The sequence below is a fragment of the Parasteatoda tepidariorum genome, chromosome 1, assembly GCF_982258835.1.
Source record: "Parasteatoda tepidariorum strain Cologne lab strain chromosome 1, Ptep-v5.0, whole genome shotgun sequence".
Lineage (NCBI taxonomy): Eukaryota > Metazoa > Arthropoda > Arachnida > Araneae > Theridiidae > Parasteatoda > Parasteatoda tepidariorum.
Window position 1 is genome coordinate 2,379,592 of NC_141755.1, and position 15,691 is coordinate 2,395,282.

General features: G+C 30.5%; 1 protein-coding gene across 3 annotated transcripts in view; it reads left to right on the forward strand.

Moving 5' to 3' along the window:
* Nucleotides 1-15,691, forward strand: part of LOC107450068 (choline transporter-like protein 1) — a 74,648-nt gene that overhangs the window by 56,051 nt on the left and 2,906 nt on the right. For all 3 annotated transcript variants that reach the window (XM_087158415.1, XM_087158413.1, XM_087158414.1), the window contains exons 10-18: nt 2,914-2,961; nt 6,579-6,650; nt 8,307-8,432; nt 9,591-9,697; nt 10,540-10,680; nt 11,921-12,039; nt 13,298-13,464; nt 14,502-14,594; nt 15,563-15,655. In XM_087158415.1, coding sequence (XP_087014541.1) covers nt 2,914-2,961; nt 6,579-6,650; nt 8,307-8,432; nt 9,591-9,697; nt 10,540-10,680; nt 11,921-12,039; nt 13,298-13,464; nt 14,502-14,594; nt 15,563-15,655 — 966 coding nt within the window. The remainder of the gene's footprint in view (nt 1-2,913; nt 2,962-6,578; nt 6,651-8,306; nt 8,433-9,590; nt 9,698-10,539; nt 10,681-11,920; nt 12,040-13,297; nt 13,465-14,501; nt 14,595-15,562; nt 15,656-15,691) is intronic.

The window sequence follows — 15,691 nt, forward strand, 5'->3', positions numbered from 1 at the left end:
TGAAATTAAGGCATTCAAACTTCAGACCACTCTCCTGATCCCCTATATTTTTGAAGTCTGAAATCTGTCGAAAAAAAGTTATTCAGAGAAAATACGTTTTCATGTGTCGTTTGCACTAATTAATTAGCATATTTGAAGTCACCCTATTGAACCATTAAGATTGAGGACATGAATCAGTAGATCGAAAGTTATTCAAGTTAGTCCATTTATATTTTGCATTTGAAAGTCAAACCTAATTCTGATCGAAAGCTTATGAGTACGAAGAAGCAATTCATTGCTGCTGAATTGACAGGCTAACAAGCTGAGTTAATAACTAATTTAATTATTGAAAGGAAAGAAAAACTCATTGAAAACCTATTAATATTTTTACTTATCAATGTTAATTAAGATTTTTTTAAAAATTTTATCCAATTAAAGAAGTTATTCTAATAGAATATTTTTTAACGTTCTTAATACATTATTAAGAATTCAGAAGCACACTAAAAGCCTATAAATTCTCTTAAATGAACTTAGAAGCTTTAAAATTATGCAAGGTGCTTAAAATAATTTAGCCTCAAATAATGCACTAAAATTTTATTGTTTATTAAAATACTTTAATCACATTTTCAAATAAGCATGAAAATATTTATATTTGTAAGATGTTTACAAATTTCTAAAAGGGATCATAGCGCTGAACTGTAAACGTATCACGCCATTTTCCGTTTTTTTCCGCACCTTATTATATTTTGACTAGGACTGGGCGATATAAGAAATTATATATCGTGATGCATCGTCAGTTTTGCATCACGATATAGCGATGTATCGCGATATAGTATTTTTGAATTTCATTTACTTGAAAGGCACAGAAAGTCAGATTTCTATCAAAACTTCATACTCAGACTGATTTAAATCAATTTATAAATTTGAAGATATATATGTTTTGCTTAAGAAAGATATTAAATAAATTGACTACAATGTACAAATCTTACTTAAAATGTTTATTGAAATGTTTGTTTAGAAATTCATAATACGCGTAAAACAAAGTGTTAAAAACTTTTTTTAAAGCGTTTTTTACAAATTAATATTTTCTTGTACTATTATGCATGAATAAATACATAATTATTAAGTTCGATCGTAATGTTCAATTTCTAAATGAAACGTTAAAAATTATTTGTATGCTTAAAACAAAGTGTTAAATAAATTTTAGAAAAAAAACGCTTTTAAAACACTATTTTTTATTATTATCATTTCAGTTATTATAGTTCTATTATAGTTCATTTACGTCACACTAGAGCTGCACAATGGGCTATTGGCGACGGTCTGGGAAACATCCCTGAGGATAATCCGAAGACATCCCATCACAATTTTGATCCTCTGCAGATGGGATGGCACCCCCGCTTCGGTAGCTCGACAACCTGCACGCGAAGTCGAACACTTTACGGTAGAACAGTTTAAAAAGGACCAATACCGCACACCCTCGGTCCCTACGCAGACTGATCCAAGTGGTCACTCACCCGCACACTGATCGCATCCAGTGATGCTTGACTTCGGTGATGTGCAGGGAACCGATCAGTCCACTGCGGGACCTTATCATTTCAGATAAATAATTAAATTAAATTAAATAATGACCGAATTATGAACGAAAAACAAAGTAATTTCTTGAAAATAAAAAAATTGTGATGCTCGATAATATATTTAGCTAATTAACAAATAATATGAAAAGAATATTTTAAAAAAAAATTATTATACTCTCTAATAAAACGAAGTGTTAAATGATTTAAAAAAATGAATAAAATACGCAAACCTTTCAACTTTTTTTGTATAAACAAAGTTGATTGACTTATGTCCAAATCCAAATGACAAAAATAAATTTTGCCTTAACTTTATTTCTAAAATTAAAAACAACAAGATTTATAAATTTAAAATCAGTAATAAAAACTCATTAAATTATTAGTAGTTTCATCCAAAAAGATAACCTAAATAAAAGATAAAAAAATAACCTAACAAATTCAATTCTTTATGGGCGCCTAAATTAGATTGCCGATAATTTTCCCATTTAAAAATAAAAAGAAGTTTTTTTTTAAAAAAAACTTATCTAATTAATGAAGAAACTCTTCTTTATATATTCTTTTCAATAATAGATTGCCTTCAGAGCAAGATAATATCGGCGATCACGAAGTTAGTCCCACTGAAAATAATCTACAAGAAAAGTCGCGACAAAGAAAAAATAAGCTAAGAGGTGCGATCGGTGTAGAATTAGAACTCTGATTCTAATTCTACAGCTCACCAATCAAGGCCGTTTCAACATAACGAAACGAACATCGTCTTCCACAGCGCGAGTCGACATCGGAACGTAAGAGAAGAGTCTTATATCGCTATATCGTTTTCTTATATCCTTGCGTGTCTTACATCGCTATATCGTTTTGCACTCGTTGTCTTTACTCGACGGCTTAAATCAGATTTCTGATGCATGGCCTTGAATGAAAGTCGCTGTATCGTCTTGCCGATATATGCGTTAAATCGATATGTCTCGATACATCGATTTATAGCCCAGTCCTAATTTTGACCCATGAATTTATTCAATGTCTTATGAGATTTAATACTAACTATTGTCTTCAAAATGAGACAAACAGAAAAATCTATGTGATTCAAGTCTGGTGAATAGTGTGACTGCATTTGTGCTTTTAGAAGGCCAGAAAAATGCCATCATTCTTGAGTGCCATAAGTGTGTTGGAGTATAATTTTGATGGAGGATGTATTTTTTGTTTCTGAAAAATATGGGTCCCCAAACATCTTCCAAAATGATAAGTTGCGATAAAAATATTTGGTCTTAAACTTCGACCGGGTCATTTTTGTCCCTTTGTAATTTTTTCAAAAACATTTAATATTGTAATAAAATACATATAATGAAATAACTTTATTTTTGTTTCCTAGGTTATCTATATTCTAGTCATCATATTTATGAGAAATAAAATTAAACTGGTAAGTGTGTCAGCTGTCTTGTAATGTTTTGAAAATTGTGGACTTAAACGAAATGCGTTTGGTGAAATGGTATTTAAGAGGAAGCGTGTTATCTAAACCCTTGAAACACTGTTATTAAAAATTTTTGCACAAAGTATAAACGATTTAAAACTACTAATAAGAAAGTGATTGGGAAACATAATAAATATGAATTTATATATGTATGAATATATATATATATATATATATATATATATATATATTCTTTCTGATTAATATGATGCATACATATTTGTAGGGTAGCTACAAAACACTGTTGCAAATATCAAATCATTTTGCTGTATAGATATTAAATGATAAATACACAAATATGATGAACACTATAAATGGAAGTTTACCTTAAAACTTTTTGTTCGAATCTACCACCATTTTTAAAGATAATCTCTTACGCCATTGTCCGATGATGGAAAAAAAAATTTTTTAAGAGATAATTTGTTCCAATCACGCAATAAAGAAGCTTTGATGAAGTCTAAATTTCTGTGATGCTTAGTATTAACTTCAGACTCTAGAATACCGCAAACACAATAGTTTGAAAGATTTAGATCTGGTGAAGAAGGGGGCCAACCTTTTTGCTTAAAAAATTTCTGACAATTGATATGGAGCGAAGCTTGTGTTGTGACTCGGTGTTACGGTGCAGAAGCTTGCTGAAATATCCAACCCTTTTTGGGATATCAATCTGCCAGCATGTAATATATGTGTCACAAATAATTCCTTTTTGTAATATTCAGCATTGATTTTTACCTCTTTATCTATGAGTTTCAGAAGAAAATCCCCGTTATTTGACAGACACTGCAAACCAAACCATTACAGAATTCGTGTTCGGAAAGCAGTTCCTAGGTCACTTTCAGGTATATATCATCGATGGTTGCTGACATCATTTTTAGCATTATAACTTAGATTTGTGCAAAATATTTTCTTATCAGAAAAAGACTATTCTGTCAACACTTGTGTCAGTGTGCCGGTTCAGCGATTTCTTTCTTCTTTGCAACTTTTTTTTATTTTTTGAGCAGTTGTCAAACCACAAACTTTTCTTTTGCGATAAGGGTGAAAACCCAGTTCTTTATTTAATATAACTTGAAATAGTACTTCTAGAATTGCCATTTTTGAGAGAAAAGTTTTGAGGGCCATCCTTGGTGGAATAAAAATAAATAATTCCTGGAGAAGACGATATAATACTGAACTGTATAAAATCTACAGAGAGCCAGATATTGTGAAATTCATTAAAATACATAGAATGAACTGGGCAGCTCACATTTTCAGAAGGAATGATGACTCAAATTTAAAAAAAATCCTGTTACACAAACCCCTAACGAACAGGAAAAGAGGTAGACCCAGGCTGAGATGGCAGGATTTAGTTGAGACTGATTTCCTTACTCTAAAGTAGAAAAACTGGCGAACAAGTGTCAAAAGTAGAGAGAAGTGGATTCGAATTCAAGGAAGGCACTGGCCCACCCTGGGCTGTCTAGCCAGATATGATATGAAGTACTTCTAGTCACGTTCTCTTCTGCAGCCATTTTATTAGCAGAGCGCTGTGGGTTTCTTCGTATCTTTTCACAAATTCTTTCGATACATTTTTTTGTACGAACTGAGGTAGGACGACTGGACTTGTGTCGATCTTTACACCTATTAGTATCTAATAATCGATTTACAGTTCAATATATAATCTTCTTTTAAACCCAAGAGATTTTAATTGTTTAAAGATTCTACCTGCAGAAAATCCGTGATTTAACAGCTGTTTAATTATCAACCCTTTCGATTCCATCTTTAAATTTATTCTAAGTGTTTTGCTTTAAGCAAGAATCGTCTGCACTTATAGAAAGCACCAATCGCAAGAATAGTGAGAGAGAAATTGTTTCACCAAACGATTAAAATTAATTGATATTTTATATTTAGTGTTACAGTATTTTGTAGTTATTCTGTAACATCTTTTCTTCGTTGTTCACTTGCAAGAATCATTTATTGTAATGAGTGGGTTAGCGATGGTCATACATAATAAAAAATATTAAATAAGGATTGCTGTTGCATTTTTATATTTTCTTTCACCAGATGAACAAAAATTTTAAAAACAAACTACGTAAAATTTGTGTTTGAAAATTATTCCTCTGAGCGAACCAATAATGCATTTTCAAAACCTTATCTTAATAGGGACGTTAGGGTACTAACGCTTTAAGTAGTGTGACTATATTGTTAAACTATTTAATAACTATATTGTAAGAATTTTCAGGGTTTTGCAAATGATCACAGCTGTAAAGGGTGTTAGTAAAAACAATTTTCAGCGAAAAATGAGGGGGAGTGTTGGAAAGTGCCCTTACTGGGAGAAAAGGAAGAAAACCATTAAAAAAGAATGACAAATTATCTTTATTACTTAAAACTTGACAACAAATGTGAGAAACATCTGTAATAAATCAGAAACTGATGCAGACGCTAAGTTAATTCGATCACTCAGCCACCTGTTTGGAAACCGCTCGTAATATCTTCTGCAGAATTGTCTGTTAGAATTTTCAATTCTAAAATTACTGTAAAAAAGCCCGGCTCCAGATTGTCCAGTTAACTGTAAAGTATACGGTTAGGAATATTTCTCTACCTTTACAGGTGTGAAACGGCTTACAACTGAAATGGTTAAGCAACAAAGAATACAAAATTTTATGGTTTTGTAGTCATTTACAACTAGCATGGTTGGAAAACTATAAAAATGAAGTGTAACTAGTTATTGGAGTTAGGTTGCGTTTGCTTTTTCGTAAAGTTATGTTTGCGTTTTGTCAAGTGAATTGTGGACCGTGGCTTAATTAGTTTATCTGGTGGTGCCATCTATCGTGAATGAGAGTTTTGCATTTCAATAGTTATCAATTGAGGAATGAAGGACACTGGGAACCTCTTGGTGTCAACGGTTCGAGCCCCCCCCCCCCCCCACAACTGGATGAAGAGTCTCTGCTACCCAGATGCGAGGAACTAAGGGGTTTTATAAGGTGTTCACCACCCACTTAATACTATTTAGATTGAAGCATCCACTGTTGCATTAGGTAAGGCATCCGATGATGGAAAATTAAAATATTAACTCCTTATCGCATCTTTCAGCTTTCTAGGAACGTGCTCGATTAGCCATTGGCCTAGTTGGCCATGGACCTAGCGGAAGAGTATGAAATTTTAGTTGTTTAACCTTATAGCGTGAAATCAGTAAATAAACTATTTTTTTCACTATTTACAGTTTGAATACCATCTTTCTAATGGTTATTTGACTGTTTTTGGTTGAATATGGTAAAATAACTATGAAATAAAATGTTATTTAACCCTATTTTTCGAGAAATTTTTAGCAATTTACCTAAGTGTACATCCTTCTTTGTATTTGAATATAGGTGCTGATCTGGCATATGAATAGCAGCTGAATGACGGGCTCTGCGAAATGCCTATCACTCCCCCACTCCAAAAATATATGCCTTTACAGCATCTTCACTTCCGTATTACTACCCCACATTGTGGGGTGAAAGATGTTTTTCTTTCTTTTTGTAAATCTTTTGCAGTGATGACCATTAGCTTGATAATATTTTATTTAATAACGGTTATTTTTTTTACTCTTTAAGGTAGCTGCATTGTTTGAAGAGGCGGGAAAAGCAGTTGCTGCAATGCCTTTGATATTATTGCAACCAGTGGAGGTTAAAGTCTTATTTATTATTAAACTTTTTCGTTGGAAGAGAAATAATTGTTGAATTCTAAATCATGATTCTTTCATGGAAGCAATATTAATGCTTGTATTGTAACGAGACCTTTCCCACTTTTCATTCAGGTTTCAATAAAGATAAGTTCTTTTACCTTGCAATAAAAAAGAGGTGAATTAATTAAAGAAATAAAAGGTCACTGAACTGCGAACTCAGGTCATTAGCCTTACAATTGTTCGGCCATAAAATCTTCTTAGGCATAATATTTCGTTGAAGGTATTTTTTCCCTCTTCATCGAATTAGTTTTAAAGTTTCGATAAAAATTTATACACCTTATTAAATGTATTGTTATATTTATCTTACTTTATTTTATTTATTTATTTTGAATTTTTCTTCTTTTTACCACAAAATAAATCATTTAATAAATTTAGAAAATTTAATTTTGTCAGATTTTATTTAATTTTTTTTTTATATTTCATTTTCCCACGCAATTTTAGAAAATTGCATTCCTTAATATAAACGTTTTCAAAACTTCTGTTTTTTCGTTATTGAGAATTTTTCGTTATAGAGGGGATTTATTAAAAGGTATTTTTTTTTCGAAGTAAAAATGGTAGCTAACTGAAGGCAATAAACACTTCATAAAAATGTGAATATAATACGTTTTTTTCAAGCCACTGGTATGAAATTAATTCCTAAGTAAAAGATTACAGTTTTTTCGCAAAATTCGTTATGAGTGATTTCTACAAAAATTGTTTTTTTAATTACTTAATGAAAATGAAAAAAAAAAATTTCGAAGGTAGCAAACAAGAACTTGATATTTTACTTCTCATCATTCAGTGAATTGAAAGAAAAAGAAAATTTTCTGAAAACAACTGACTAGAATATTATTTCTCCAGGTAGTGAAAAAGATTAAACAATGCATTTCTATTCTATTTCTTTTTTTTAAAAAAACTATCAGAAGAAAACATACCTCTTTCATATAAATGAGTAGACACACACTTTTCAGACTTTGCACGAATCTTCACATAAATGTTACCCTCACACTTTATGTAAATGTGAATATAATCCCACTTCAGATACCATAACAAAGGAATTTTTCTGTAAATAAAATATGAATTCTCATCTGAAAAGACTTTTTCACTTAATTTTTACTAAATTAATATTCAGATAAAATTAATAAATATTATAATTTAATTAAATTAAATTAAATTTCTCCCTCATTAATAATTCTCACTTAAATGAATGGTAGGTGATTTATTAACGTTGCACTAGAACGGCACAAAGAGCAATATTGGCGACTGTCTGGGAAACATACCTGAGGATCCAAAGAAATCTTTTTGCAATTTCGATCCTCTGCAGAGGGGATGGCTCCCCCACTTTGGTAGCCAGACGACTTGCGCACGAAGTGACGACTTGCGCGCGCGAACAGTTTAACGAGGACCGATACAGCGCACCCCCGGTCCCTATGCAGGCTGATCCAAGTGGTCGCCCACCCTTATACTGACGGCAGCTGCTTGACGTCGATCTTTTACTGGGAACCGCGTCTTTACGCACTGCCAGACTACTTAAATTAATATTTCTCAATTAAAACAAATAAGAAAATATTCAACTTTTCATCAGTTTTAAAGCAGTGTGAAAATGTTTATTTTTCAGACATTCATATCACTTGTGGCAGCAAGCTGTTTCCTTCTCTTTGGGTTTGTTTGCCTCCAAACATCCGGCAAGCCTCTGGTGGACAGGGAAGGAAGAGTGACCTTCCCTATTGAATCATTTTTTCAGGTGAGCACTTTGGAAGATTTTCAGAATTTTAAGTCTTGAAAAAATTTCAATCCAACAGATTAATGACGCTTCGAAAATAAAATATAAAACGAATTTAAATCCAATAACTATTTAACCTTTTGGTTAAAAACATTAATTTCAGAAGTTTGTTAAATGATATGATATTTACCATTTATATTTGAATATTTGTTTAGTAACACGAATATATTAGAAATTTTAGAAGTCATATAATTAGTTTAGTGACATATTAACAGGTATTTGGTTTATTTAAATGTTTTTAAATTAAACTTTATCTTTCTTATGAAACTATGAGAGTAATTGCCTCATTTTGTCTTCTCGTGTGATGCTTGAAACTGTTTCATATTTATCAAAATAAAATAAAATAAAAACATTTTTTAAATTTGAATCGATGTCTGAAATATTGAAGTATTCAAGCTGTTTTTAGAAGGCACCGCCATGACATAAAATGATAATTTTATGAAAAATATGCTATTTGTGAGTTTGCAGCAGGACTGTTAGGTCAAGTATCTTTAAACAGCATCCTCTATGTTTAGACTGAAAATGGTGCAAAATGTCAATAAGGAGAAAAGCCACAGTTTTATGGAAATGAAAAGTGTTTGTTGTATAATTTTTTCATATTTATTTTAATAGCCCAATTTGAGAACTAAGTCTAATGCTGTATTATCTGGACTCATAAAAATTTGCAAAAAAATGAGAATAAGGCATTTGATAATTTTTTCTCAGGTGGAAAAATGTCACCAAACTGGCGGTTTTTAAAATTTTAATAACTTTCAAAATATTTAAGTTATTAGTCCGTCATAAAGCCCAAATAATTCTTCGTAACAAGATGGCCTAAACATTCCGCCTTTTTTTCAAGTTTAAGGTCTCTCAATTTTTCTCAGCAAAAGAACTTCGAAAAACCATGTTAATTTAATTACGTAAAAATATTTTTATTCATAAAAGCCTGAATAAAATTATAATATCTGATTGTCCGTGTGACGGGAAATCGCTAATGGCATCCTTTTTTCTCATTCAAATAATGATATAAAAATCACAAAATTTACATCCAAGTTCAAAGTTTGTAAATATTTATAGTTCTTCGCAATTCTTATTATAGCGAATTAAATTGCAAGCTAAATAAAACTTCCTTTTTTGAAGGTTATGAGATGGCTTTCATTATTTGGATTTGTCTGGGTAACGCAATTCATATTAGCTTGTCAAAATTTGGTTGTTGCTGGTGCTGTTTCTACCTGGTACTTCACAAGGTAACTTTAATATTACCTAATCAATTGTTTTCATTTCGGCTGATTTCAGAAAAAACTGACAAATTTGATATTCTGACAGCATATATTTTAATCATTCAAACAAACGGACTAAATACTGAATTAGATATTGAATTAAACTGAAAAAATGGGAATACTGATTAAATCTGATGATTGATGACTTAAAGTAAGGATCTTCAACGAATGGCCCTCCGATGATATTTTAATGACCCACAGAATCATATTCTGTTTAAATTAATAATTCGATAGGAAGGTGGAAAAGCCTTAGAATAACCACTTTTTCAAATGATCAAAGTCATGTTGGTGATCAGGCAGGTTCTTTAATAAAATATAAGGTGCAAAAATTTTTGGTTGATGCTTATTGAAGATTAATCATGATTTATTGTTTCATCAAGACAAAAAAAAAAGCACTTAGCTGACCAATTTAATCAAAGAGCATAAAATTAAAAGCAAGAGCATGTTTGAAGGATATTTGGAAATAACAACTATTTCACATGATCAGCCTTAATTAAGGATTAGTCTTATATAGCGCACTTTCAACTTCGAATTTCTCATTTTACGTACTGTAAATAAGAATATTAAGTAATATATTACTATTACACATTCATTTCGATCTCTACTTAGTTGTTTATTTCGGTTTCTGCCTTTTTTATGTTGTAAATAAACCGTAAATTATAAATATACCATAAATTTTAAATTATGCTAATTCGACTGATAATTTTTTGGCGAAATTAACTATTCGCTGGTTATCTCGGTTGCCATCACATAAATCATTTAAAAAGTATTTTATGCTTAAAGTAATTATTATGTTACTTTATTTACAGGGACAAGGATAGATTGGGTAGTCCAATATGGAGAAGTTTTTCAAATCTTATTTGTTATCACCTTGGATCAGCGGCATTCGGTTCTCTAATCATTGCTACCATGAAATTAATTAGAGCATTATTCAGGCTGCTTCAAAAATAGTAATATAACTTTTTACAATGTATTTTTACATCAATTATTAAAAATGTTTTATTCGTCTCATTATTAAACAAAAAATACTTAATCTACAGTGAAGAAAATTGGAATGACATAAATACTTAACTAAATGGTTGTCAGTAAAGTTCAACACCCTTATTGAATTTACATATAGGCTTAGAAATAGCCATAGAAAACAAAATAAATAAAATTGATTTTTTTTTGAAGAAAAATTTAATTTAATATCGAGAAGGACTTCGTAGCAATCATAAGGTTTATTGATAAGTCTCCAATAAGCTCTTATATTTTTATCCTATATTTAGAAGGTGTAAACTAAACAAAATATTATTTATTAATAAACTCTTTTTTAGGTACCTTAACTTTTTTTTAACTTTTGTAACATTCAAATTCAGAGGCGAAATTATGACTAGCTTAAATATGCAAAGTCCCCTGCTCATTTAATTCATAAAGTTAATTGAAAAATACCATTTGTGAAAAAAAATTCTCTCATCACGAGAGCCCAGTGTTTACATCACTGAGTGGATGGCTCGGGGATGGTATTCTCCGTTTTCCTCCCCACGAAAAGCTTTTAGTTTTACTCAAAAATGAGTTAATTCTGATACTTATTTTGTGGTTGACTCTTATTAAGAACCATGAATAATTGTTGACTTTTGTGGGCGTCCATAAAATTATTTATACTTTTCCAACATTGTCGTGAAATATAACACCCGAAATAAATATGTTTAAGCAATAAATATCCTGACATATGTTAATAACGTGTATGTCAAGGTAGTCGTCAAATTTTTACCCTGAAATGCTCTAAGAGAAAGTTAGGGGTTTGTGGTTCAAAATTAAGGATAATAGAGCTTACAAACTATCACCTTGCAAAAAAAAATAAACAATAAATAAATAAATTCGGAAGAAAACTGCATTTGCTGGTTAATCAATCCCTATATTTGTTGATAGGGTTGACTAACTAACAAATAGAGAAGGTGTTATGGGTGTCACAAGTGCAGCTACAAGAATCTACCTGGACCCATAACGCATTGATATACTTCCTATATTGAAATGAAAAAATTCATTTGGGATCTGTACTATAAAATATAAGTTAATTTTTTCTTAGCATATTAAACTTTTCAGTTGAAGATAGCATTATTTGGATCCGATCGAATTTATAGAGCTGTTATTAATAATCTTAACTGAATTGAGTTTCAGAGATTACTATTAAGTGTTTTCTCCTTTCAGTTTGGATCAAGGGAATCAAAATCAAAGGTGTGAGATGTGCTGGAAAATATTCCATTGCTGTTTGGCCTGTTTTGAAAACTATTTGAAGTTTCTCAGCAAGAATGCTTACATCATGATTGGTAAATATAATTTTTAAGTAAATTTTGAATTTATAACAAATATTTGAAGAGATTAACAGTTGAAACAACGATACACATTTGAGTGAGAAATCCACGACTCTCCGTTCACTGGAATACAAACAATCTAAAGAACAATTCTTAAATGTTTATAACACTGTGTATGAACTCGCTTATAAAGCACGGCATTCTCTCGATTCCCTCTGATCTGTGTCTATGTATTGCTATATCTATGCACATATGTGTAATCAATACAAAGAATAAATTGAATAATATTAGAAAAGATTAGAAAAAGACCGCACGAGGACAGCATCTAGGTTAAAGATGCGGTTTGAACCTACTACCTTCACAACAGCGGAAACACCTCTCTCTTTTAATTAAAAAGCTTTCTCAGCTTTTGAATCTGAAGGCAAAAGTTTTTAATTATAAAAACACCCTGTTCGACTAAATCGTTTATTGGGATATCTTTTCATCACTTAATGCAGTTTGGAATTTCAAATTTGTTAATTAATAAAGCTGCAGTTTTTATTAAGGTTAATAAAATCTTTTTAAATTACTAATTTCCTCTGTTATAGCTTTAATCCAAAATAGATTGCAAGAAGCTCACATATTCCAAATATTAAGAAAATTAAATAAAATTAATTTCCAAATCATTAAGAAAACTTTCTTAATGATTTGGCAACGTATATTTTGTTTTGATTTGGTTATTCTAACTGTAACTTTATCTTTATTTTTTATATGTGGGCGTATTATTATTAAATCTTACTCTGTGTACTTTTAAATTGTGTCTGTTTGTTATTAATTTTTCTATGCATTTACATTTCAATTTTTCTAATTGCTTTATATTATTTGTTTTTCCATTATGGGACCTCGGGGCACTGTCAGTGTTTGTTTTCACCACTGACACTATAGATAGGCTCCTCTGTGTTCCCCTGATGAAGTGCTGCCCTGTTAACACGCATATCCTAAACATTTTTGTCGTTTCCTGCTACAATTGTATTTCTGACTTTCTAAATTAGTTTTTTATGTTTTTAACCCACCTTCCTCGCTCTTTAGTCAAATTTAGCTGATTTTTTACTTCGGTTTAAAGCTTAATTTAATCTAAAATCTCTAATGGTCATATTTGTTTTCCCTTTATTTTTGAAAAAGGGTCTGAAAATGTTTATAAAGGGGAATACATTATATGCTTTCTGTTCTTACATTTACATGTAAATTAAAAACTATTTGTAACACTTAATGTTCTTCTGGATTTTTTTCTCAGTAATTTATGGTCAGTCTTTCTGTGCAAGTGCTCGTCGTTCATTTGGAAGTTTAACATCGAATATTGGAAAAGTTATGGTTGTAGACTGTATCGGCGACTTCGTCTTTTTTGTTGGCAAGATGGGAGTTACGATAGCAGTTGTCTTTATAGCACTTGAAGTTTTGAAGGTTAGTTTTAACACCCGTTTTTACTTATAAATTGTTTACTACCCGTACTCGAACCTTAGCATTTTTATACCTTTTTTCGAAATGAAACTAATCTTAATTTACGCGTACAAACGTTCATATACATTCGTTATAATCTACAAAAAAAAGAAGAAAAAAACGAGACATGCATGCAAAATTCAGATTTAAAAATATAATTTTCAAGAAAAAGATTAACATAAATTATGTTTGCTCCATAAAATTTTTTGCTACTTTTCGTTATGGTTTCTTTTGTCTTTAACTATTCTGACCTTGAAAATGAGTTGCTAAATAAGTTGGTATTGGTTATTTTAATTATATCCTTACAATGAAGTGGAGAATAATTCCTGAAATTTTGATAGGAAACTTTTTTCTCATTTAAATGTTGTTTTTTGACCTTTAAAAAATATATTTCAATTATTTCATTTTTATCAAGGATTCTAAATAAATATATGATTCTAAATAAATATATGATTCTAAATAAATATATGATAAAAATGCAAAATACTTATTAGTTTATTTTAGATTGAAACAAATTTCTAGTTGTATAAATTAATTCCACTTTTTACTTACTGGTTCATACTGATTAAATTGAAAGCAACGTTTCTTTGTCTTTGTGTTCGATTCCTAATGTGCAATTTAAAATAATTATACCTAATTAGGCGTATGCAACTTGTGGAAAGGTGAAGTTATTATGCCTAACCATGTGATTTGAATCAGATTTAATTGGATATATGCAGGCGAGGTCACGCATGTTGAACCTGATTGGCTTCTAAGCCTGTCAATGCCGCGATTACATGCCATGAGATGATATCATTTGCAATTGCATAGTACAATTGAATTAGTATATTGAATATATATTTTTTCTTTGCTTAGTTTTTCCATAGTTAGTCTTTAATAGTGGCATATTTAATAATTAAGTTCAGTACAAACCTGAAGAAGTGAAAATGTTTTTAAACGCATTTTTAATATGCCTTTGTTTTGCATTTTCTCATTTAACCTTTTCATTTTTACTTCCAAAGGACATGGAAGGCCTTCATTATATTTGGGGTCCTGTAGCAATTACTGGTGTGTTTGCTTTCCTTTCTTGCCACTGCTTTCTTTCCGTTTACGAAGTAAGTGATTGATATTAACATATTATTTCAAAGTATAAAATGACTATGGTTATAGATTTCGAAATACTATGAATTTAAAGATTAATTCTATGAATTTAAAGATGAAGTCTAGGTTACTCTATTATAAAGTATATGTCGGCTATGAAAATTATAATGAGTGAACAATAAGGCTTGAATATCGATAGATTTTAACGGTTGTGGGAAAGTTTTTGAGTCAGTCAAACTACACTTAGATACCCATTTTATATCTTCAGACTTACAAATGCTCCAAAAAAGGTGAAATAAAAATAGAAAAAAAATATGTTTAAAGATGATTTTTGTTACAATGAATCTATACACATTTGAAAATGCTGAACCCAGACGGCATTGTAAAGTTGATTTTAGTGCTGCATCAACCTTTATCACAAAGACCCATAAGGCTTATGAACGAGTAGCAAATAAACCATGCAAGTTTGAAACAATGCTAAATTTAACTATGATAGTTTATGAGGTTCGCATGAAGCTTGCATAACCTTTTATAACAAGATTAAATCTAAGAAGACTATGTATCATTATTAAAAAAAATTTGCGTTCGTGAACCTTAAAATAGAAAGGAAAAAAAAAGTTCAAAAACGAGATTTGCAATAAAAGCTAAGAAATTATATTTTTCTATAAAGGTTTATGCATGCCTTTATTTAATCTTGAAAAAATAATACTATTCTAGGCATTGTAAACTTTCTGCTTGGTTGAAATAAGTCAACCTTATTGTGTCCATTAGAAGAAACCGCAAATACAACATTTGTCACTCATAAGGTTACCTACTATCAGGGTAAACAACGTATTCGATAAACAACCTTAAATTTAAATATTTTTTAAGAAAACTGTCGTATGAGTTTCCTCTTTAATATTTAAAATGTGCATGCTCTTAAATATTGAATAATGAAAAATATATTTTTGGTTTTTTATGCGATTTTTATAATTTTCTTTAGATGACCATTGACACGTTGTTACTTTGCTTTTGCGAAGATTGCAACATGAATGACGGAGTCACTCGACCCTATTTTATGAGTAGAAGTTTAATGGTAAGATTTTTTTCCCCATTCATTTGCGAAGCATGC